Source organism: Leopardus geoffroyi, chromosome D4 (genome assembly GCF_018350155.1).
Source record: "Leopardus geoffroyi isolate Oge1 chromosome D4, O.geoffroyi_Oge1_pat1.0, whole genome shotgun sequence".
Classification (NCBI taxonomy): domain Eukaryota; kingdom Metazoa; phylum Chordata; class Mammalia; order Carnivora; family Felidae; genus Leopardus; species Leopardus geoffroyi.
Window position 1 is genome coordinate 72,552,968 of NC_059342.1, and position 23,918 is coordinate 72,576,885.

General features: G+C 42.0%; 1 protein-coding gene across 14 annotated transcripts in view; it reads right to left on the bottom strand.

Annotated features, from left to right (window-relative positions):
* Positions 1-23,918, bottom strand: part of SUSD1 (sushi domain containing 1) — a 258,157-nt gene that overhangs the window by 215,069 nt on the left and 19,170 nt on the right. For 13 of the 14 annotated variants that reach the window (XR_006710319.1, XR_006710318.1, XR_006710320.1 and 10 more), the window contains exons 3-5: positions 23,735-23,890; positions 11,436-11,588; positions 10,582-10,761 (exon numbers count right to left, since the gene is read on the bottom strand). Coding sequence is in view for 11 of the 14 variants with exons in the window: in XM_045469272.1 (XP_045325228.1) it covers positions 10,582-10,761; positions 11,436-11,588; positions 23,735-23,890 (489 nt within the window). In the remaining 3 variants the exon portion in view is untranslated. The remainder of the gene's footprint in view (positions 1-10,581; positions 10,762-11,435; positions 11,589-23,734; positions 23,891-23,918) is intronic. The other variant, XM_045469275.1, reaches the window with a different exon arrangement.

Genomic DNA, 23,918 nt, shown 5'->3' on the forward strand with positions numbered 1-23,918 from the left:
GATTGGGACTGACCTTAGAGGTTAGCTAAAACCTCAGGAGAAAAGGCTGCATGAAGGAGCATTCAAATGAGTATGGAAGTGTTGTGTAACAACTCCCCCTGCCAAATCTTGCCTCCACGAGCTTTTCCAGAGCAAGACAGCTGCTGGAAATAGACTTACCTCTGCATCAGTGTCATACCCTCAAGCCTTCTTAGTACTGATGGGGTCTGGCCTGTCACAGATATCCCCACCACGCTTGAGAGACATGGCAGCTACTGCCACTTCTGCTCAGAACAAATGGTACACAAGAAAGCAGGTGGCTGCTATTAAAAAATACCCCCAAAATCAACCCGACAGACGTTACAATAGGTGGTAATAAAAATATGACTCTGGGGCACCTTGGTGGCTCAGTTGGTTAAGTGCCCAAGTCTTGATTTCGGCTCAGGTCATGATCTCACAGTTTGTGAGTTCGAGCCCCGCGTCAGGCTGCAAGCACAGAGCCTGTTTGGGATTCTCGCTCTCCCTCTTTCCCTGCCCCTTTCCTGCTCACGTGCATGCACACTTTCTCTCTCTCTCTCTCTCTCTCAACATAAACTTTAAAAAGTAATAATAAAGTAAATAAAAATATGGTTCTACATGAAATGCCCAAAGCTTTCACTATCACAAGGAAATAAGCCATTTAAAAACACTTTAGGGGCACCTGGGTGGCTCAGTCAGTTGAGCATCCAACTTTGGCTCAGGTCATGATCTCACTTTTTGTGAGTCTGAGCCCCGTGTCAGGCTCTGTGCTGACAGCTCAGAGCCTGAAGCCTGCTTCATATTCTGTGTCTCCCTCTCTCTCTGCCCCTCCCTCACTCACACTCTGTCTCTCTGTCTCTCTCTCTCTCTCAAAAATAAACATTTTTTAAAAAGTTTAAAAAAAAAACAGTTTATATCCAAAGGAAAGAAAAATAAAGAGCACAAATTTGCATTAGATATGCATTAGGGGTGTTCATTTAAGCACACGTTTCTCTGGCTAATTATATTATGAAGGAACAACGTTTGGATATGTATCAGCAATACAGTCAACTAATTATGAACATGGCTGGGAATTCTTCCCTACTGTCCTCCTATATCTGTGATTTTATTCAAATAATCAACTGCAAAACTGGTCTCCCCAGGGGGAAGATGTGCTGTGCCAATTTCAAGGACCACATTCACACTCTATTTCATATCTTGAAGGTAAAAATGTTTCCCCACATTACTAGCTTTAATATTCAACCCAAGAAAATATTCCGGAAGGAAATCTGTTTGATGAAAGGTATAGGAGATTTATGGAATCTAGTCAACAGCTGACTGCATCACAAATTTCATCCCCATTGGCTGCTTCCTATTATGAACATCAGCACAATAATGTGATTGATTTCAGAAATAACATAGTAATTTAAGGCGTCATCTCAGACTGAGTTAGAGACCAATAAATACCCAAGCTGAGAATGAAAAAAAAAAAAAAAATGACCAATAATGTCCATAAATTGAGCAGATGTTTTGCCAACTGCCAGGGGAAGGAATGATAGACCTATTCCACATACTGATATTGACTCCAAAAAAGTCTTCCAGAGAAATAAATTTGTAGATGGAGAGCTCTGGCAGAGAAGCAGCAACAAATATGAAAACTGAAGAAAATCATATTAAAGTTACTTTCATTTACACAACAATAACAGAAATGTCTCTGTTGTGCCTTAGAGTCAAAGCAGAATTACATACCGCATAGAAATTTGTGTGACATGGCAGGTTGTAAGGGTCCAGATGGTCAGGTTAACATCAGAGTCTACACTATACTCATGTTCTGTATCAGATAATTCAGCACTTAGCCCTCTATTTTCTTCATTTGTAAAAATGTTCTTCCCCCACCTCTTAATGGTAAGCTCTTCATGGGCTGTACCTATAGCCCATATTTTGAAAATAACCCCTGCAGTCATGTGAGCTATTAATATTATTATGAACATTAATCTTTGTGATGCATATATGTATGAAATATGGCCTAAGGAATGGGGCTGAAAAATGTAACCTTGCGACAAAGTTTCATGCACTTTATGGCATGCTCCTAATTTACCCACATGGAATTAGAGCCTCATTCCAGGATCACTGGAGTACTAAATTTCATATATGATCAATGTGGGGGGTTGGAATCTAACATCTCAGTATGTGGCAACTTGCATTTAGAAAATGGTATTGCCATCATCAAAGGAAAGTGGGAGGGTTACAGGATGCCATGAAGCACATTCTCAAGAGTAGCTTATTAACTGCTGTAACTAAGCTAATGAGCTCATTAGTACCAAAAAGTCCACTTGCCCTCAAGGCAGTGGGGGAAAAAAAATAACTTTTTGATGTATTTTGTATTCTAAAGTCTTCCATGAATGTTAGCCTCGGCTAACAATACATTTCCTTCAGATCGTATTCATAGAGAAGGCTCACTTGGAAGAAAAAAAAATTTCCATTTCACATAACAATACTGATTGTCAAGAAATAGCATCTGGGGGGCGCCTGGGTGGCGCAGTCGGTTAAGCGTCCGACTTCAGCCAGGTCACGATCTCGCTGTCCATGAGTTCGAGCCCCGCGTCAGGCTCTGGGCTGATGGCTCAGAGCCTGGAGCCTGTTTCCGAGTCTGTGTCTCCCTCTCTCTCTGCCCCTCCCCCGTTCATGCTCTGTCTCTCTCTGTCCCAAAAATAAATAAACGTTGAAAAAAAAAAATTTTTTTTAAAAAAAAGAAATAGCATCTGGTATGGAAACCTCCTTCGGAGGAGGTGAAAGTGTGAGTGCTGGGAAGAAACAAAGAATTTATCAGCGTATCTCTTCTAAGGATCTTCCATTTGTAGATGGGATAATGGCCGTAGATGCTTTGAGCAGCGTGTGAATCTTTCTTTTTTTCAAAAATATAACATTAAAACTCTTCATTCTGGGGCACCTGGGTGGCTCAGTCGGTTAAGCGTCTGACTTCAGCTCAGGTCATGATCTCACAGTTTGTGAGTTCGAGCCCGGCGCCGGGCTCTGTGCTGACAGCTCAGAGCCTGGAGCCTGCTTCCGATTCTGTGTCTCCCTCTCTCTCTACCCCTCCCCCACTCGCGCTCTGTCTCTCTCTCAAAAGTTAATACACACTAAAATAATATATATGTATATTTTTTAAAACCTCTTCCGGGGCGCCTGGGTGGCTCAGTCAGTTAAGCGTCTGACTTCAGCTCAGGTCATGATCTCACAGTTCATGGGTTTGAGCCCCGCATCAGGCTCTGTGCTGACAGCTCAGAGCCTGGAGCCTGTTTCATATTCTGTGTCTCCCTCTCTCTCTTTGACCCACCCCTGTTCATGCTCTGTCTCTCTCTGTCTCAAAAATCAATAAACGTTAAAAAAAAAATTAAAAAAAAAAAAAACAAAAACCTCTTCCTTTTAATGCTCTACTTGTAAACAGAATATTTGAATTGAAAACTAATAGATCAGGCAACGTGAAAGCTGGAGGAGTTTAGATCTTCCCACTATGTGGTAGGAAATTTCACAAAGATATTACATTTTTAAGTTAGAAACACTACCTGCTGCTCCCTACTAGCTTATGACATCTTATTCTGATGGTGAACACTTATGTGGCAGGTACTTTACATCAAGCACAGCACCAAGTGCTTTACATCATTATCTCATTAAATCTTCACAGTAAGTCCACAGGATGAAAAACAATCTCATTCCCTACTAAAGAAGGAAACTGGAGTTCAGAGAAGTTTAGAGCTGGTTACACAATTCCCAAGTGGTTCGGCCAAAACTCACCCAAGTCTCTCTGATTCTAAAGCTCGTGCTTCACCAGCCCGTGTCAGTCTTACAAGAGCGTCATCATTCACGCTGCAATGACTCCATTTGCAAGTGACATATTTCAATGGCATTTACTTGGCAAAAGGATAACACAAGAGATTTGTTGCACGCAGCAAGGAAGTCAATACTGTTTTCCTAAATGTTTTAAATTGTCGGGGCGCCTGGGTGGCGCAGTCGGTTAAGCGTCCGACTTCAGCCAGGTCACGATCTCATGGTCCGTGAGTTCGAGCCCCGTGTCGGGCTCTGGGCTGATGGCTCAGAGCCTGGAGCCTGTTTCTGATTCTGTGTCTCCCTCTCTCTCTGCCCCTCCCCCATTCATGCTCTGTCTCTCTCTGTCCCAAAAATAAATAAACGTTGAAAAAAAAAAAAAATTAAATTGTCAGTATGTAGTGAGGGTGTCAGAAAATCTGTTTCAAATGATTACCTGGAACACAAAAGATAACCACAGGAAAAGTGTGCTGCCACTGTGCCCTCCCTCGCTCACAGCAGAAGCCATGAGTCACTCACGGCACACTTTCCTGCCAGGTCTGGACGTGGCCTCAGAATCGTCTCCAGACTCCTGCTAAAAATTCAGAGACAGCGGTGCAACAAAACTTGTGTGCGGTTCCTCACCTGAATGCCCTAATCTGTGTTCCAACTTATGTCAAAACTTTTTCAAACACTCTCCACTTTGCAGAGGTGAGATTGGGTTCTATTTAGAAAACTCTTAAAAGCGGAAGAGTTGGCTCAGCAACAATAAATATTCTTCTGGATGGATCCCGGACCCTATGGTGTGCTTCTGGGCCCTCCAGGTTTCCTTCTTGCCTCCCACCTCCAGTACTCACAAGGGTTCTTTCTACATGGAATTTGCCTTCTAGAAAGTGCTTTGGGTTCTCATCTTGATACATAAGCTAGTGACACAAGGTAAGTCACTTCCTCTCTCTGGTTCTTAATGGGAAATAATACCCATTATTACTTATAAATAGAATATATGTGAAATGAGAAATAACCTATTAACCACTTCAGAAGGAATTTCTAAAGATCAGATGAGACAATGTTTACAGAAAACCTTGTCAACCTTAAAGTGCTGGCCACCCCATTTGCAGCAACGTGGATGGAACTGGAGGGTATTACGCTAAGTGAAATAAGTCAGGCAGAGAAAGACAAGTATCATATGTTTTCATTCATATGTGCATCCTAAGAAACTTAACAGAAGATGATGGCGGAGGGGAAGGGGGGAAAATAAAAGTTACAGAGAGGGAGGGAGGCAAACCATAAGAGACTCTTAAATATTGAGAACAAACTGAGGGTTGATGGGGGTGGGGAAGAGGGGAAAGTGGGTGATGGGCATTGAGGAGGGCACCTGTTGGGATGAGCACTGGGTGTTGTATGGAAACCAATTTGACAATAAATTATATTAAAAAAACAAAAGAAACAATAAAAAAAAAAGTGCTGGCCACCTTTAGAGAAAGGCTCTGTTATTAGTAGACGTTAGAAACCATGTTGTATCCTCATTAACTCAAAGGAGAAACTCGTGCCTCTGCAATCAGCCCACAAGTGCTGGGCCCCCCATTCTTTGAGGGCCATATGCATGGATATGGGGAAAATCAGGAATCAGCCCCAAGGCCTTGCCCTGCTTCATCAAAGCACAGAGGTGTCATGCCAAGTGAGAAGAAAGTGTGAAGGTACAGAAGACAAAGAAGATGTGGAATCAGCAAAGGATATGAAGCTTGAGGGCTGAAACAAAACAGGAGGTCAGGGTCTCAGCAGGGCTCAGCCACGTGATCAGCTGGGACACCAGTTCAGGAGCCAACTCCCTACTGTCGGGCATGGTCTGCACCCCCTTGTGAACGGAGTTCAGGGTGCTCCCACAGGCCTTAGGCATGCTAGGCAGGGTGCCAGGTGCTGGAGAGATCATGCCTAGGACGGCTCCGTGGTCGCAGAGCTCCCAGATTATAGTCCAGTAGGGGTGACCTAAACTACAAAAATAATCATAAATAAGATACTTACATATTGGACACTAAGGAAGACAGTAATGTCAGAGGTGACACTGAAGCTGAAACTTAAAAGATGAGAAGGAGCATGCTGTGTAAAAAACCAGGGAGACTCCATCACCAAATATATACGCAGAATAGAATATCACTCAGCCTTAGACAAGAATGAAGTTCTGACACCTGCTACAACATGGATGAACCTTGAAGACATTATGCTAAGTGAATGAAGCTAGATATTAAAAGTCAAATATTGCATGATTCCTCTTCTATAAGGTACCTAGAATACAAATTCACAGAGACAGAATGTACAACAGAGGTTACCAGGGGCTGGAGGGACACAGGAATGAGGAGTTATTGTTTAATGGGTACAGAGTTTCTGTCTGGGATAATGAAGACATTCTGGAAACAGATAACAGTGATGGTTACACAACATTGTGAATGTACTTAATGCCACTGAATTGTATATTTATAAGTGGTGAAAATGGTAAATTTTATCTTATGTGTATTTTATCACAGTAAAAAAAAATTTAAGATGGTTGGCAAGTATTTTAAGCAGCAGGAGATGCAGGTGTAAAGGCCCTGACGTTGATAAAAGCTTGACATGTTGGTTGGAAGAGAATGATGGGAAATGTAACCTGTAGAGAAGTCAAAAAGGCCAAACCCTGTTGGTTTCAGAGGCCATGGTTAGGAGTTTGGATTTTATCTTGGAAGATAGACTCCCCCCACCCCCCAGAACCCTCCAACTCATTGACCAACACTGCAAACCACTCCTCCCCGGACTCTTACACAGCAAGTAAACTACTCAAAGAGAAGAGCACAAATGTCATCTCTTTCCTGGAACCACCCTATCTCCCATCAGAACCCTTAGTGTTTATCCATCTTTTCACGTAATACTTAGGAGCTCACCCTTGCATCATAGTTCATGATATACCTGTCTTTTCTCTTCTCCCAGACCCCAGATTTCCTTAGTCACAAGGTCTACAGTTTATCTAGCATCAGACCTGGACTCTGGATTGTTGTTGATGATAACACAGTTGAAGTGATTCCCTCACTTTGCTTCTGGCTTGGTTGAATTTTAAAAGTTTAAGTTCTCTAAACTGCCATGTACAACTTGCATCTTTTTTGAAAGTTAAACAAGTAATAATAAAATAATAAGCAATACAAACTAGAGATTGATTCTGTCTTTTCCAGAGAGCTGATGGAAATGTGGGACTGATGTTTCAGGAGCCCCAGATGCCCTGGCATGAGAAGCTGTCATCCTCGCTTCCAGGTCCCACCTCTGAGAGCTGTTCAGAGGGGAGTCTGTGCCTCGGGGTCCCAGCCACAGCAGCAGAACCTCCAGGGACACAGTAATTGGCAAACAATGGGATCCACCAACTGTACCTTCTCTGATGGGGAAGTCTGTTAAACTGGACACCAAAGCTGCATCTGTAACACACAGCGGCTCCCTTCCCAAGTACCTGTTCAAGTTCACAGTTTGCTAGTGTTTTCAGTGGAATTCCTAATTCCTCTGAGCTGAGAATACAGTGCTGGCTGGCACACAGCCCAGAATCTGGAGCCCCAGAGAACATGAAGGATAAAGAAGAAGGGGTGTGCTCAGAAAAGCAGGCACAGCCTTGAGAAGCTGGTGGCCATGTGGTGACATGGGGGAGGAAGAAGAAGGTGTCAGCAGGCAGACGGAGCAGTTATTAGAGGAGGTAAAAATGGAGTGAAGATCTTTTAAATAACAGTTCTTTGGGGAATGTAACAAGTATTCTCCTCTAAATTAACTTTCTCCATCCTCAGTCCAGTAATCCAGACGACTAGTAGTTCTCAAAGCCACACTAACTCTTTTATCAGGGTTTTCCTATATAAATCCTCAGAGAGTTCTTTGATATGCATTATGGCACATTTTAATCTAAGTTGTGCATTTTAATTGATCCATTGAAAGATAATGTTAGGGGGCGCCTGGGTGGCGCAGTCGGTTAAGCGTCCGACTTCAGCCAGGTCACGATCTCGCGGTCCGTGAGTTCGAGCCCCGCGTCGGGCTCTGGGCTGATGGCTCAGAGCCTGGAGCCTGTTTCCGATTCTGTGTCTCCCTCTCTCTCTGCCCCTCCCCCGTTCATGCTCTGTCTCTCTCTGTCCCAAAAATAAATAAACATTGAAAAAAAAAATTTTTTTTTTAAATAAAAAAAAAGAAAGATAATGTTAGAACTATAATGTACTTTTAGAATTTCTTAACCCCCAGTATGATCATTAACTATTAAAATATGTGTAGAGCCTGAATCGCAGATCAGAATAGCACAAGAATTAACTTAGCCAAGCACTTCACTGAGATTTTCTAGCTATGCAGTAAAGTCAATGAAAAGTTTTCTTTTTTCCAAAAGGGAAACAGCTTTGTTACTTTATCTAATATGTTCAAAATTCTTTCCATAAAGAATATCAAATATGAAAATCATCCAGGATCCCCTCCAGTGGAAGTTACTGCTGTTAATATTTTGTTGTACACCCTTCTAAGCTTTTGTAAGCATATATGTACATATGAACTCTTTCAAAACTAAGATCATGTTACACATATAGTTGATAACTCAGTAATATACTATTAAGACTAAACTATGTTAACAAATATTATTTTCTAATGTAATTTTTACTGGCTACATAATATTCCATTTCATGGATATGCCATGATTTATTTAACCAATCTCCTATTGATAGACATCTGCAGTTGTTTCCAATATTTCGCTTATAAACAACTATAACTACAGAAAATTATAAATAAGATTGCTTTACACTTCTCTCTACAAATAAGCTTGAAAATCTGGATAAAATAGATGATTTTCTAGGAATACGTAAATTACCAAAATAGACACCAAAATGGGTAAGAAACTTAGACCAATAAGTATAGGATTTTTTAATAGCCCCAGGGCTACCTCTCCAAAAAAGCCATAACCAGATAATTTTCGAGTGAAATTTTCCAAATCTTTAAAAATTCTATTTATAGTAGTCCAAAGAATAAAGAAAGAAATTCTCTCAAATTCTCTTTTTAAAATTAAGAATAACACTGACACCAAACCCAACAAAGATGGCACAGAAAAAGAAAATAAGCCAACCTCACTTCTGAGTATCAACAGAAAAATTCTAAATGAAATTTAGCAGGAGCGCCTGGATGGCTCAGTTGGTTGAGTGTCAGACTCTTGATTTCAGCTCAGGTCATGATCTCATGGTTTGTGGGTCTGAGCTCCATGTTGGGCTCTGCACTGAGAGCATGGAGCCTGCTTGGGATTCTCTGTCTCTCTGTCTCTCTGTCTCTCTCTCTCTCTCTTTCATTCTCTCTCTCTCCCTCTGCCCCTCCCCCTTTCTCTCTAAAATAAAAATACTTTTTTTAATTTAGCAACTATAATCCAGATGAAAAGAATAAAAAACCAAAGGCCCAGAAGAATCCATTCCAGATACTAGAATATATTATCAGGAAATCTAATAATATAATTATAGGTTAGACATGACTTGTTTAAAGCAAAAACATACATGATCACCTTAACACCTGTCTAGAAGACATGATAAAAAATAACTCATTTCTGATTCTTTTAAGCCCTAGTAAAGTTGGGATAGGTGCTTCCTTAAGATTATGTTATGCCAAAAACTAGCATAATTGTAATAAATGAAAAGAGAGAAAGCCAAAAGGAAGAAACAAACCAAAAGCCACCAACATCATGAAAACAGAAGCAGTACCCCAGCATGATTAAGAATACAAGCTTTGGGGGCGCCTGGGTGGCGCAGTCGGTTAAGCGTCCGACTTCAGCCAGGTCACGATCTCGCGGTCCGTGAGTTCGAGCCCCGCGTCAGGCTCTGGGCTGATGGCTCAGAGCCTGGAGCCTGTTTCTGATTCTGTGTCTCCCTCTCTCTCTGCACCTCCCCCGTTCATGCTCTGTCTCTCTCTGTCCCAAAAATAAATAAACGTTGAAAAAAAAAAAATTAAAAAAAAAAAGAATACAAGCTTTGGAACCAGAATTCCTGGGTTCAAGTTCAGCTCTATCACTAGCTGCATGACCTTGACCTTGAACTGATAACTTCACTTTTCCAAGTCTCACTTTTCTCACCTGTAAAATGGGATAATAACAGTACATCCTCATAGGGTTACTGTAAGGATTGAATGAATCAACATATATACAGTGCTTACAAGAGCACTTGGCACATAGCACTGGATCAGTGTGCATAAGAATAAGTAGGTACCTGTAACATCAAAAAGCTAAGGTCATAAAAAACGAAAACCAAAGCCATGAAAGTCATGAATAAGAAATGAATATTCAAAGTCAACATTACTATTTAAATTTTTGTTCTGAAAATACCAGCCTGTGGTCAATCAAGAGAAACAGAACTTTCATAAACATAGAAAGTAAAAGGTGCCTGGGTGGCTCAGTCGGTTAAGCATCCAACTCCTGGTTTCAGCTCACGTCATGATCAAATGGTTTCAGGGGTTTGAGCCCCATGTCAGGCTCTGCGCTGACAGTGTGGAGGCTGCTTGAGGTTCCCTCTCTCCCTCTCTCTGACCCTCCCCCACTCACACTGTCTCTGTCTCTCTCTAATAAAATTTTAAAACTAAAACTTAAAAAAAAAAGATGGAATTATCATTATTTGCAGATGATAAGATAACTATTCCGGAAAATACCAAGAGAATCAACTGTAAACCTATTATAAACAACAGGGATTTACTGGATCTATTTAATTCATTCACTACCCTAAAGAGAAATTTAGAAAGAAATATGAAAACAATCTCAAAATGATACAATCTGGGAACCTGAACCTTTTGAAAACTCACCTTGGCAATTTAATTTTGGGGACTCCCACGTGCCCAAGGCTGTGCAGCTTGAAACTGTATCTTCCAGGCCACTGAAAAATCCTTCTTTGCAAGCATAACGAACCCGGCTGCCAAGCCTAGAAGTATAATTTCCTACGATATAGCCATCTGGGACCTCAGGAGGGGTGCCACAGTCTATTTCTGAAAATAAATTAATGTCAAATTCATTACTATGTGAACATAAATTTTTAAAATTCATCATCTCCCTCCACCTCTGCCCCATCATCCCCCTCCCTCCACACACACCTGAGTCACATTTTACAGACTGATTAATTTCCATTTGACTTCTGGGCACGTTTCCAATGATTGTCTCTATTCAGCCTTCTGGCCTTCCATAGGCAATAGCATCCATACATGCATAAAGCTGATGGAATTTGGCAGTCAGCCTTCACTAATTCACCCTAAAGAGAAGCCTAGCCCAACAAAGTAAAAAATTTAAATTGCAAAATACCTAAAGATATATATGGCTTTGGAATTTCCAGAGTCAATTTTCTTCTGCTGGTCCTTACCAGATCAGCTATATTTACTACCTAAAATCATGTTTAATAGCATAATATCTATTTACTGCTAAAAAATCCCTAAAAATTGTAGCTTTTTTAAAAATATAAGATAGCCCCCTTCTACCCTGTATCATTGGCTTTATTTCACAGGTTGTACAGCTGCGCAAAGGAACAGATAATCTCCACTCACATCCCCAACACAGACCCCAACCCCAACCCCAACCCCAACCCCACACACACAGGCTCAGCTCAGGAGAAAGTCATCTGAGAACAGAATCTCACCCTCAGAAGCTTCCTTCTTTGGCAGAAACCCACCTGTGCATGACGTGGCATCTCTGGTCGGGTGGAAAGGCTCAGGCCCATTCTTTGCCAAGTACCCATCCATACAGTAGCATTCGAAACTTCCGTAAGTGTTCACACACCGTCCTCCTTGTCTGCACAGGCCGGAAACCTCACATTCATCTATGTCTTTAGACCCCAATATAAGAAGGGAGAGAAAAACAGAAAAAGGAAAAAACAGGGGCAGGGGGCATTGTGACTGCCATTTCTCATATTCTCAATCTACCCTTACAAAAATGGATGCATTTGTCTACAATGGTATCATTAATTTTATTTTATTCTTCAAAGGTTTTTTCATATGTCCTTTACACCGACAGTACTAAAAGGTGTTCCATAAATGCTTGTCGATGTGTTCTGGAAATACACTAAAACCAACCACCATCACCAACTCTCTGACACCAACAAAAGGAACCCAAAAAAAGCATGCTGAAAAAAATCCAATTACTACAAAATAAGGATGGCCTCTACCTCATACTAAAATACCTGGAGTAGAACTCCAAATATAAAACAATTTAAACCAGAGTGAAAAATGCTTTCCAGCTCATGAGCATAGGATGGTGAGGCAGGTCGTCAGAGGAAAATTCAGAAGGGTCTCACCAATTTTACCAAGATTCCAAGAGCTTAAAACAGGCTTCAAGAGGAAAAAGACATGCCCCTTGGCAGACTTCTCCTCTTGACTGCCAGAAGTATCAGGTATAGAGGTAAAAACCACATGGTAATTCAGACACTGAAGAGGAAACCTCTCTGCCAGCTGGCAGTTTTTTCCCCAAGAAATGGCTTAGGAAAGCAAAACTAAAAACTTTAGGAATTCCATCAGACACGTGTACACACACACACACACACACACTCCTATTTCACCCAGAGGAAAAAAATACCTTAAGTGAAATGGGACTTTTCCCAGGACACTTGTAAGAACCCAGGTGGGGGGTGGGGACCAAGGGAATAGCAGGACTGAAGAAAACCTGGTTCTTAACCGGCTCTGGGATTTTTTTTTTTTTTTAATTTTTTTTTTTCAACGTTTATTTATTTTTGGGACAGAGAGAGACAGAGCATGAACGGGGGAGGGGCAGAGAGAGAGGGAGACACAGAATCGGAAACAGGCTCCAGGCTCTGAGCCATCAGCCCAGAGCCTGACGCGGGGCTCGAACTCACGGACCGCGAGATCGTGACCTGGCTGAAGTCGGACGCTTAACCGACTGCGCCACCCAGGAGCCCCACCGGCTCTGGGATTTTAAAGGCCAGTAATTTTGAAAGGGCCACTACAAAGTGGCCAATATTCTATTTTGCCAGATAAAGAGTTGTTTTGTTTTGTTTTCCAAAAACTACTAAAGCCATAATTTCATAAAAGAAGGAAGAAAGTAATATCAGAACCCTTTAAAATTTGTTTAATTATGACTTTATTAAAATTCACTATATTCTCCCTTTTGTTTGGTTTTTGGTCTTGGACCAATGAACTCCTCATCACTCACTGATCATTGTTTGAGAGCCAGAAATTCATTTAATTGCTGAAAGAGTCCATACAAGCTACCAATTCTGATCAGCCTATATCTTTAATGTATCAGACTTACGGGAAAATCTGGAAGACTGTCTCCAAAGATGGCGGCCATTCCCCTCTCTTTCTTGGGGATTCAAGAGTGGAATCCATTTCCCCTCCCCTTAGGTTGGTCGTGAGACTTGTTTTGGACAATAGAATGCAGAAGTTAACACTATGCCTGCTCTGAACCTAACAGTAGAGACAAGTGACAGCTTCCTCTTTCCATCTGTTGGAATCCAGTGGCCATGCTGTAAGGAAATCCAAGCCATCATGCTTAGGAGAGAGGCCAGAGGATGCCCTACAAATGAGATACCATGTGAAGAGAGAGGCCACATGGAAATCTAAGGTGGCCTGACTGATAGTCAGCATCAAGCCCCTAGAATGTGAGAGAAGCCCTCTATTAACTACCAGCCCAGTCCAGCCACCAGCTGAACGTTTCCACATGAGTGACAGAACCACCTAGCCATGGAATTGTGAGTAATAATAAATTGTTGTTTCAAGCCATTAAATGGAAGTGTGGGGAGGGGAGATGGAGAGTACAAATTACGCAGTAATAGATGACCAAAACACTCTTCACATATGAAGAGATACAGAAGTCCAAATGAGATTAATGAAGATACTATAATCAGGGTGCCTGGCTGGCTCAGTTGTAACAGCATGTGACTCTTGACCTCAGGGTTGTGAGTTCAAGTCCCATGTTACATGCAGAGATTACTTAAAAATAAAATCTTAAAAAAAAAAAAAAAAAGGAGGGGTGCCTGGGTGGCTCAGTCAGTTGAGCATCTGCCTCTTGATTTCAGCTCAGGTCGTGATCCCAGGGTTGTGGGGCCAAGCCCCATGTGTGGCTCTGCACTGAGCATGGAGCCTGCTTGGGATTCTCTCTCTCTGCCTCTACCCCTTTCCCCAACTCATAATCTCTTTGTCTCTCTAAAAAAAAAAAGATACCACAATCAATGAAAAAAGAGGGGAGCTTCTGAAAAAAAAAATGAGATCTTGGAAATTAAAAACAAAATATGAATGCCAAAAATAAAAACCCAATAGAGGCATTGAATAACAGGTTGATCACTGCTGAGAAATAAACTTGCAAATTCTAACTTGAAGAATTCTCCAAAAACACAGAAAAATAGATTATAACAGGGGTGCCTGGGTGGCTCAGTTGATTAAGCATCTGGCTTAAGCTCAGGTCATGATATTGCAGTTCATGAGTTCAAGCCCTGCATTGGGCTCTATGCTGACAGCTCAGAGCCTGGAGCCTGCTAAGGATTCTGTGTCTCCCTCTCTCTCTCCATGCCTCCTCCTCCTCCTTCTTCTTCTTCTCTTTCTCTCTCTCAATCTCTCTCTCTCTCTCTCTCAAAAATAAAAAAACATTTTTTAAAGAAAGAAAGAAAGAAAAAGAAATTATATGAGACAGTAGCTATAGGACAATAAATAAGGACAGATCCAAAATATTCAGTATCCATTTAAGAGGAATTGTGGAAGGGAATGGTGCTGATGTGTAAGAATTAATATCAAAGGAAAAATTTCCTCTGCTTAAGTATTCACATCCAAACAGCCTTTTGAGGTGACAGGCATGAATGTTGAAAATGAAAGTCATTCTGAATTTCATGGAATAAAAGAAAAATCTATAAAGAAAGAGAGAAAGGAATGGTAATCTATGAGGAAAAGAAAACAATCTGACCTAGGACTTCTTGTCTGAAAACCAGATAATAATAGAGTAATATTTATAGAATTCTAAGGAAAAGGGAACAAGACATTATACTATATTTAAGCCAAGGAGTGACATTTCAGAACATGAAGGATCTCAGAAATTATACTATTGGCATTTCTTTTCTGAAAAAGATTTTGAAAAGTATTCAAGCCAGTGAAAAACATCAGAATAAATACTGTGAAGAAAGGGGAAAACATAATTAAAACAAACAAACAAAAAAAACAACTTCTATCAACAAAGAGTGGTAAGAAATGAAACCAGTGAAAACTCAAACAACTGTTGGTAACAGAATCATGGAATTTGGGGTAATAGTTACCAAAGGATTCTTAAAATGTAAATAGTATGAAATAAAATCAATCTCAATCCATCACAAACTTTAGAGAGGATTTCAACACTCCAGGATCCAGCTTGTGTTCCTAGAATTGGAGCTATCATTTTAGCTTATCAAGATCTTGTATTCCAAGTAGGAGTATGTTTGTAAAATGCAGACATATACCTTTGACAGAGAAATCATCTTTCAGCCTGCCCACCTACCCCAGACTCCTCAAAAGACAGAGTGAGAATAAGTGGATTTTTCAGTAGACTTCTAAAAATCGGCAGTACAAGTACTACAGGGCAAAAACGTAGCTAAGTGGTGAGGGTATGGAAAAGACTTAAGAGTTTCTACATACTAATCAATTCTGTATGAGTCACTACGGTCATTAATCAGTTTGCTTTGTGTACAGTCATTCAACAGCCTAATAACAATCATTGTTATAATGAATGCTAATAGCAATGGCCTCTGCATATCAACTGGTACATGCCAGGTACTGTTCTAAACACTTCATTATTTATTACTAATTATTTTTCATCTTATTTAATCCTTACAATGGACGCTATTAGTATCCCCACTTTACAGATGAGGTAAGTGAAGCACAGAGTGGGTAAGTAGCTGGACTGAAGTCACACAGGTTAAGGAATCGAAACGCTAGGGTTTGAAACCAGGTGTCTGGCTCCAGGACCGTACTAGCCACACTGTGTCTCCCATTGCAATTGGTTTGTACCATTATCCAATCAATAATTCTATCTTGTCCACAGACGTTGTCAAAGATATCAGCTGCCTTAATGAAGTCTACAAGTATCTACCATCTGTCCCTGAAATTAGTTTGACATGATTTTGACTCTTAATGACCTCTTAATGTTCACAAACCATCCCTTTTCTAATCCACTCTAGAATCTTAGCTGGATAAACATGTTAAGCTCATTAGAATAATTTCTCCATGTAGAAACGGGAACCCTCTTGCACTGTTGGTGGGAATGCAAACTGGTGGAGCCAGTCTGGAAAACGGTGTGGAGGTTCCTCAAAAAATTAAAAATAGATCTACCCTATGACCCAGCAACAGCACTGCTAGGAGTTTACCCGAGGGATACAGGAATGCTGATGCATAGGGGCACTTGTACCCCAATGTTTATAGCAGCTCTCTCAACAATAGCCAAATGATGGAAAGAGCCTACATGTCCATCAACTGATGAATGGATAAAGAAGTTGTGGTTTATATACACAATGGAGTACTACGTGGCAATGAGAAAGAATGAAATATGGCCCTTTGTAGCAAATTGGATGGAACTGGAGAGTGTGATGCTAAGTGAAATAAGCCATACAGAGAAAGACAGATACCGTATGTGTTCACTCTAATGTGGATCCTGAGAAACTTAACAGAAGACCATGGGGGAGAGGAAGGGGGAAAATAGTTAGAGAGGGAGGGAGCCAAACCATAAGAGACTCTTAAAATTGAGAATAAACTGAGGGTTGATGGGGGGTGGGAGGGAGGGGAGGGTGGTTGATGGGTATTGAGGAGGGCACCTTTTGGGATGAGCACTGGGTGTTGTATGGAAACCAATTTGACAATAAATTTCATATTAAAAAAATAAATAAAAATAAAGTAAAGAATAATTTCTCCATGTGGTGGATTCCATGGACCTCCAAGGTTATACCATGTTTGCTTGTGAAGAAAAAACATTCTGAGCAAGTGAGCAACCTTATCAACGTACTTAACTAATCAAGGGAGGAAATTTTTCCTTGTCCCATTGTATATACAGGATTATTTAACTTCATCCACAGCCAGGACAATTCCTTGCCAGAAAGTAGCAAAACTAAGCAGGACAAACTGACCTGGTCCTAGGGCCCTGGCATTCTATATTTAATCCTTTCAACCAATAGCCTGTGTTCAAAAGTCAGACTCAGGTTTGAGAACTGATTTTGCTACTTACTAGATGGACTAAGGTCTGTTCCTTAACCTTTCTAAACACTTTTGTAAAATGAAGCTAATTAGTTCCTCAGTACGTGTGAGCTAATGTATGAATGGGCCTTGCCTTTCTACTGACTCAGTTCTCCCTGGAGCATAAGCCACCCCTTCAGAACCCTCACCAAACCCTGAATGTGACCATAAGCAATGCTCACACACACATATACACACTCTCATGGGTTTCTTGGCTGCGGTCTGAGGAGTGGCCACATGGCTTGTTTCACTAGATTTGAATGCTCTAGAACAGAATCAAAAGATCCATCTGGAGGGCCCTTAGGTAGAAAAGGAGTGTCATAGAGGCAAGAGTTTAGCTTTGGCAAGAGTGCCAGAGAGGCAAGTCTGTGAATCCCCCATTAAACACAAGCTCTGGGGCATCTGGGTGGCTCAGTCGCTTAAGCATCCAACTTTGGCTCAGGTCATGATTTCACAGTGCGTGAGTTTGAGCCCTGCATTGGGCTCTGTGCTAATAGCTCGAAGCCTGGAGTCTGCTTCGGATTCTGTGTCTCCCTCTCTCTCTGCTCTTCCCGTGCTCGTTCTCTCTCTCTCTCTCTCTCTCTCTCTCTCTCTCTCTCTCTCTCTCAAAAATTAAAAAAAAAAACGAAAACCACACAAGCCTTTGCCTGCAGAAGCCTTTAAAATCTGAAGACTTAGAATGAACTCCATGAGGAAAAATGCACTGAAGAACTTTCACATTCATGAAATGCTCTCACAGCCTGCTTTTCTCCACATCAACAACTAACAACTAGTTCCTTCCAACTCCATGAAGGTAAGACAAAAATTACTTCCCCACATCCTGGAAAGTAATTGTTTTCTTCCTGCCATTTTCCCTCCTCAAATGTGAAGTTCAGCTCAAAGCCTACATCTTAAGAAACCATGTTTAGAGAGACACAAATACTCATGTAAAACCAAGATTATTAAGGGTGCCTGGGTGACTCAATTGGTTAAGCATCTGACTCTTGATTTTGGCTCAGGTCACGATCTCACGGTTTGTGAGTTCGAGCCCCACCTCGAGCTTTGCACTTGACAGTGCAGAGACTGCTTGGGATTCTCTTTCTCTCCTCTCTCCCTGCGATTCCCCCTACTTGTGCATGCATTTTCCCCTCTCTCTCAAAATAAATGAACTTGAAAAAAAAATTTTAATGGAAAAAAAGAGCTGTTGCCTCTGAGTTAATATTAGATGACTTTTTTCTTTCTCCTTTATGTTTTTATGTAACTGCTTGACTATTCTACATGAATATGTGATTTTTTTAATAAATGGAAAAAAACAAAACTATATTCCTCTTTTTTTTTAAGCTATATTCCTTCTTATGGGGAAAAACATACTGGCTTATCCTTTTTTTTTTTTTTATTTTAGAGAGTATGAGCAGGGGAGAGGGACGGGGGGGAGAGAGAGAGAGAGAGAGAGAGAGAGAGAGAGAGAGAGAGAATCTTAAGCAGGCTCCATGGCCAGCATAGAGCCCAACATGGGGCTTGATCCCATGACCCTGGGATCATGACCTGAGCCAAAATCAAGAGTTGGACGCTCAACTAACTGAGCCAGCAAGTTGCCCCTGCTCTGTCTTGTTTTAGGAGAAACAATCACTACAATCAAAACTAAATGACCCATTCACATCTCCTCTCTTCCAGAGTTCCATCCTAGGGTAACAGCTCCATCCTTCTTGACACAACTCTTGTTAATGTAATAGCTAAATGAATGAAGAACCATTTCCAACATCATGCTCAGAGAGGCACTGATCATGAACAAACAGCCTGAACTCAAAGGGCTACCCATTTCCTTCACAATCTTGCCAATATCAATAGTTTGCTTAGGAAAACCTACTTTATAGATGCTCCAAAGCTCCTGTCCCAATTACTCCTCCCAAAAACTTTAAACGAGTGGAGCAAAAAAGAGCCATGTGTGCATATTTTACCACATTCAACAGGGCCTTGGGAAAGAACATGGGATACCCATATCCTGGCGCTTGAGCAAGCAAGAGGCAAGAGTGAAGTGAGAGGGGTGCTCAGCTGTGGGGGGGAGCTCAGGTATGCCCCCTCACTCCCAAAGAGAAAACATGGCGCCTTAGTCAAGGCCTCTAGCATTTAAGGAATGGAGCTTTGGTTTAATTATCTTTTGATTCAGAACCTTTTGCCTCTCTCTCCTTCCTAGGAGCAGGGACCTGAAGCTATCACCTACCACTACTAGGAGACCTCAGCAGGAGTCAGGGGGATTCCACAGGGAAGGCAGGCAAGGAGCCAATGGTTATGAGCAGCGCTCTGGGAAGTGGGCAGCAATAGTCCCCCAGTGCACTTTTCCTTAGGTTTATCTTTTCTTGCTTCTTCCTTCTTTCAGAGTAGTGAAACATAACACTTTAGTAATGAAACCAAGCTAAAACAAAGGATTAGGATTTGGGGAGGGGCACCTGGGTGGCTTAGTCGGTTGAGCCTCCTTCCCACTTCCAGCTCATGTCATGATCTCATGGCTTGTGAGTTCGAGCTCCTTGTTGGGCTCTGTGCTGACAGCTCAGAGCCTGGAGCCTGCTTCAGATTCTGTGTCCCTTTCTCGCTGTGCCCCTCCCCCTGCTCATGCGCCCTCTGTCTCTCTCTCTCGCTCTCTCTCAAATAAAAACATTAAAAAAAATTTTTTTTTAAAATACATAAAAAGTATTTGGGGAGCAAAATCCCATTTGGAGACAGCACCAGGAGAAACCTCAGGACAGCTGCAAGCCTATTGAGCAATACCCCACATAGAGCCAGCAGAGTCTCGTGGGACTACGCATTTGTGCCTGAGGCCACAGCAGGCGGCTCCAGGACCTGAAACAACAGGGCAGCTGAGAAGCTTGTGGGCAAAGGCTCACACGGAAAATAGGCTCCTGACCTGGGAGAGAAACCAAAAGACTTGTCCTGGCGGGGGTAGGGATTTACCTCTTAGAATGAAGGGGTTTACTTTACCATAGGCAGACCTACGTGAAACAGGCTTTGAGCAGAAGGTTCCAGGAACTGCTGGAATAGCAAGGCATTCACTCCCTCTAGGTTTTATTTTTTCCCCTTCCCTTTTCCCCATTTCGCAGTCAAGGCTGAAATGCTATCGCATTTCTCCAGAAGAAATGGTATCAGTCCCATGATACTGTGGGAAATGAGCTGACAAGAAAGAAGGCTGTGGCTGCCATCAGAGTCAAGATGGATTCCCAAGTTGTGGGCAATTCAAAGGTTCAGAGAAGACAGTTTGCAGTTTGCAGCAGCCCTGATAGGGCCCTGCCTCTCTGGAGTTGTGCTGGCAGGGACATGACAGTGCCCGCATATTCCCTCATCGATTTCATTTCTCTGGACTTACTGTCAGGTCACCCAAGCCAAACCACCCTCCCACTGGAGGTGCCACACAGCCTCTTCCCCTGCAAAGTTTCCATGTTCCCCAGAAGTTGTTTGGGGGCAGCCCTGGGGGCCAAAACGTCTGCATGTTCTCTGTAACTAGAACCCCTACAACTCATTCCTCACCTCTCGCTGGTGACATCCAAAGAGGCCTACCTGCAACCAGCTCCTAAAATTGGCTTAACCTCTGCAAAGTACAATAAACACCGGGTCACAGGAGTTCTCAGAATTCAGGAATTAGGATCCATATCCTATGGTTCCAGACCAACACCAGATAACTGCTGATGCCCCCAAAACTGGCTAAGCCTCTGCCCCAGATAAAGTCCACTGACATTTCTGTGGCAACTGTGACTCTTTTTTTTTTTTTTTTAATGTTTATTTATTTTGAGAGAGAGAATGAGCAGGAGAGGGGGCAGAAAGAGAGGAGAGAGAGAGAATCCCAAGGAGGCTCCACACTGTCAGCACAGAGCCCAGATATAAGGGCTCGAACTCATGAACCATGAGATCAAGACCTGAGCCGAAATCAAGAGTCAGATGCACAACTGACTGAGCCACTCAGGGGTGCCCCTCCCCCCTTTTTAAGTGGCAACTGTGCTTCTGATACAAACTCAGTATCATTGAGAAAAGTCATCCACCAGCTTTTACAAAGTCATAACTGGAGACTTCAAAAGGAAAGGTCATAAAAATGACTGCCAATGGATATGGGGCTTCTTTTGAGATGATGGACATATTCTAAACTTAGATAGTGGTGATAATTGCACAACTTTGTGAATATACGAAAAACCACTGAACTGTATACTTCAAAAGGGTGAATTTGATGGTATGTGAATTATATCTCATTTTTTTATTTTTTTTTTTAACATTTATTTATTTTTGAGACAGAGAGAGACAGAGCATGAACAGGGGAGGGGCAGAGAGAGGGAGACACAATCTGAAACAGGCTCCAGGCTCTAAGCGGTCAGCACAGAGCCTGACGCGGGGCTCGAACTCACGGACCATGAGATCATGACCTGAGCCGAAGTCGGACGCTTAACCGACCGAGCCACCCAGGCACCCCTATCCCATTTAAAAAAAAAAAAAAAAAAAAAAAAAAAAAAAGATCACTAAATAATTACAAGAAGTAGAACAAATAGAAGCAGAGCCTAGATTAGGATTTTGCTCCAGAAAGATTGGTTCTTATTAGGCTGACATCTACTTGGCCCCTGCATAAAATATTTCTTTCTTCTTCTTCTTCTTTCCTTCTTCTTATTGTTTTAAAGTCAAATGCATCCTTGGGAACTACAGTCTTCTACACAGTTATAAAAGTTTTTCCTGGCAAACTCCCACAGCCTTGAAAGCACAATTTCCAGTATCATGTCCTCCAGAAAGTTCCCTGATCCCTTCCTTGCTTTCAAGATAAGAGCCCCAGTGGATTCCAGATTCCAGAAAGTAACCTTTGCTTACCTACAACTAACACTTTCTAATGAAATTAACGGTCTGCCATCACCTCCCGCTGGCACAGCCATGGCACACAGGCCGTGCATGAGAAATGTGTATTGAATGAGCTGAACACAACATCATCATCTTGTAAGGTTTTTTTAAAAAAAAAATTGGTATTTTTTTAATGTATCTAATTTAATTTTGCAGCATTGCACTCTGGCAATCATGTAGCAAGTGGTCTGCTACCTAAAACAACAATGTATCCCAAAATGTTTTCTCTAAGGGAATGTGGTTCATAGATGCCAAGAATAAATCAAATGTGCTACCCTTTGGGGGATTTTGACCTTGGTACAGGTCAAGAAGGAGAATGAGTCAGAGCATCAGGATCTGTGCTTCCTGGTGGGTAAGGAGATAAAACAAATTCTCCTCCCCCTTCCTTTTCTCTGAAAATCTTTAAATATCACAAAGCTTTTAAGCAGAGTCATTAAGTCTATGCAAAACCATCTTAGAACCAGGAGTCTTTTCCTGACTTTCCTCTTCCTTACTGTTCATAGATTTTGTTAGAAAACCAAAGACCTATAGTGTCATACATGCTGTGAAATAGAGTCTGGCTAATAGAGGGCCCATTGAAAATTAGGATTTTGCCGACCCACTGTATTCAACCAACATATGCCCAAAGCTTCAAAACTGAGATCCAAAAAGTTGCACTCCTCACACCTCATTCCCCATCTCTAACAGGGCTGTGCTCTGATCTCCCAGAAGCCAACATCTGAATGCCCACCCCCGGGGCCCACAGTGTGCACAGTGGGTGAGTGCCAGCGTCACCCCAAGAACACCCCACCTGCAGATGGCATACCATCTCTAAGAGTAACGTTCGAATGCACAGAACAAGAAAAAGAATATTATACTCAACTCCCATAGACCCGCTCCCTCAAGATTCAACATTTACATTTTGTCATTTAAGATTCCTTATAGATCCTAATAACAGCAGATAATACTGTTACTAGATATTTCAGCATGCATCTCCCAAAATAAGAATATTATCCCAAACTGGGGTGCCTGGCTGGGTGGCTCAGTCCCAGTTAAGCGTCCAACTCTTGATTTTGGCTCAGGTCATGATCTCACAATTGTGGGATTGAGCCCTGAAACGGGCCCTGCGAGGGGTGTGGAGCTTGCTTGGGATTTTCTCCCTCTCTCTCTCTCTCTGTCTCTCTCTGTCCCTCCCCCACTCACTCTCTCAAAAATAAACATTAAAAAAAAATAAAATTAAGAATATCTCAAATATCACAGCTAACAAAATTAACAATAATTCCCTAATATTAACTAATACTCAGTCCACATCCAAATTTCCCTCATGGACCTTTTTTTTTTTTTTACTATCTAGTTTTTTGTTTTTTTTTAATGTTTATTTATTTTTTTAAAAAAAAATTTTTTTTTTCAACGTTTATTTATTTTTGGGACAGAGAGAGACAGAGCATGAATGGGGGAGGGGCAAAGAGAGAGGGAGACACAGAATCGGAAACAGGCTCCAGGCTCTGAGCCATCAGCCCAGAGCCCGACGCGGGGCGGACCGCGAGATCGTGACCTGGCTGAAGTCGGACGCTTAACCGACTGCGCCACCCAGGCGCCCCATAATGTTTATTTATTTTTGAGAGAGAGAGAGAGCGAGACAGAACATGAGCGGTGGAGAGGCAGAGAGAGAGAGGGAGACATAGAATCAGAAGCTGGCTCCAGGCTCCAAGCTGTCAGCACGGAGCCCGACCACGGGGCCTGAACCCACAAACCACAAGATCATGACCTGAGCCAAAATCAGATGTTCAACCAACTGAGCCACTTAGGCACCCCGCTCATGGACCTTCTAAACAAAGGATGGTTCCTCCCTTAAATCACACCCTGTCCCAGCCAAGCCACCTCCCTCCTCCCCACCCCAGATACTGTCCCGCCATCACCAGGATGCTATCCCTGCAGCCCCCTTCTTGAGTACCTGTGCAAAAGGTGCCATCATTGGGAATGAATGTTTTGTTGTTATTCGTGGCTCGATATCCTTCTAGGCAAATGCAATAAAAGCCTCCGAGCGTGTTGTGGCAAGATGTGTGGTTTCCACAGACCACAGTGGCTCCAAACTGGCACTCATTTTTATCTGTTGATACATTGAAATAACACACAGA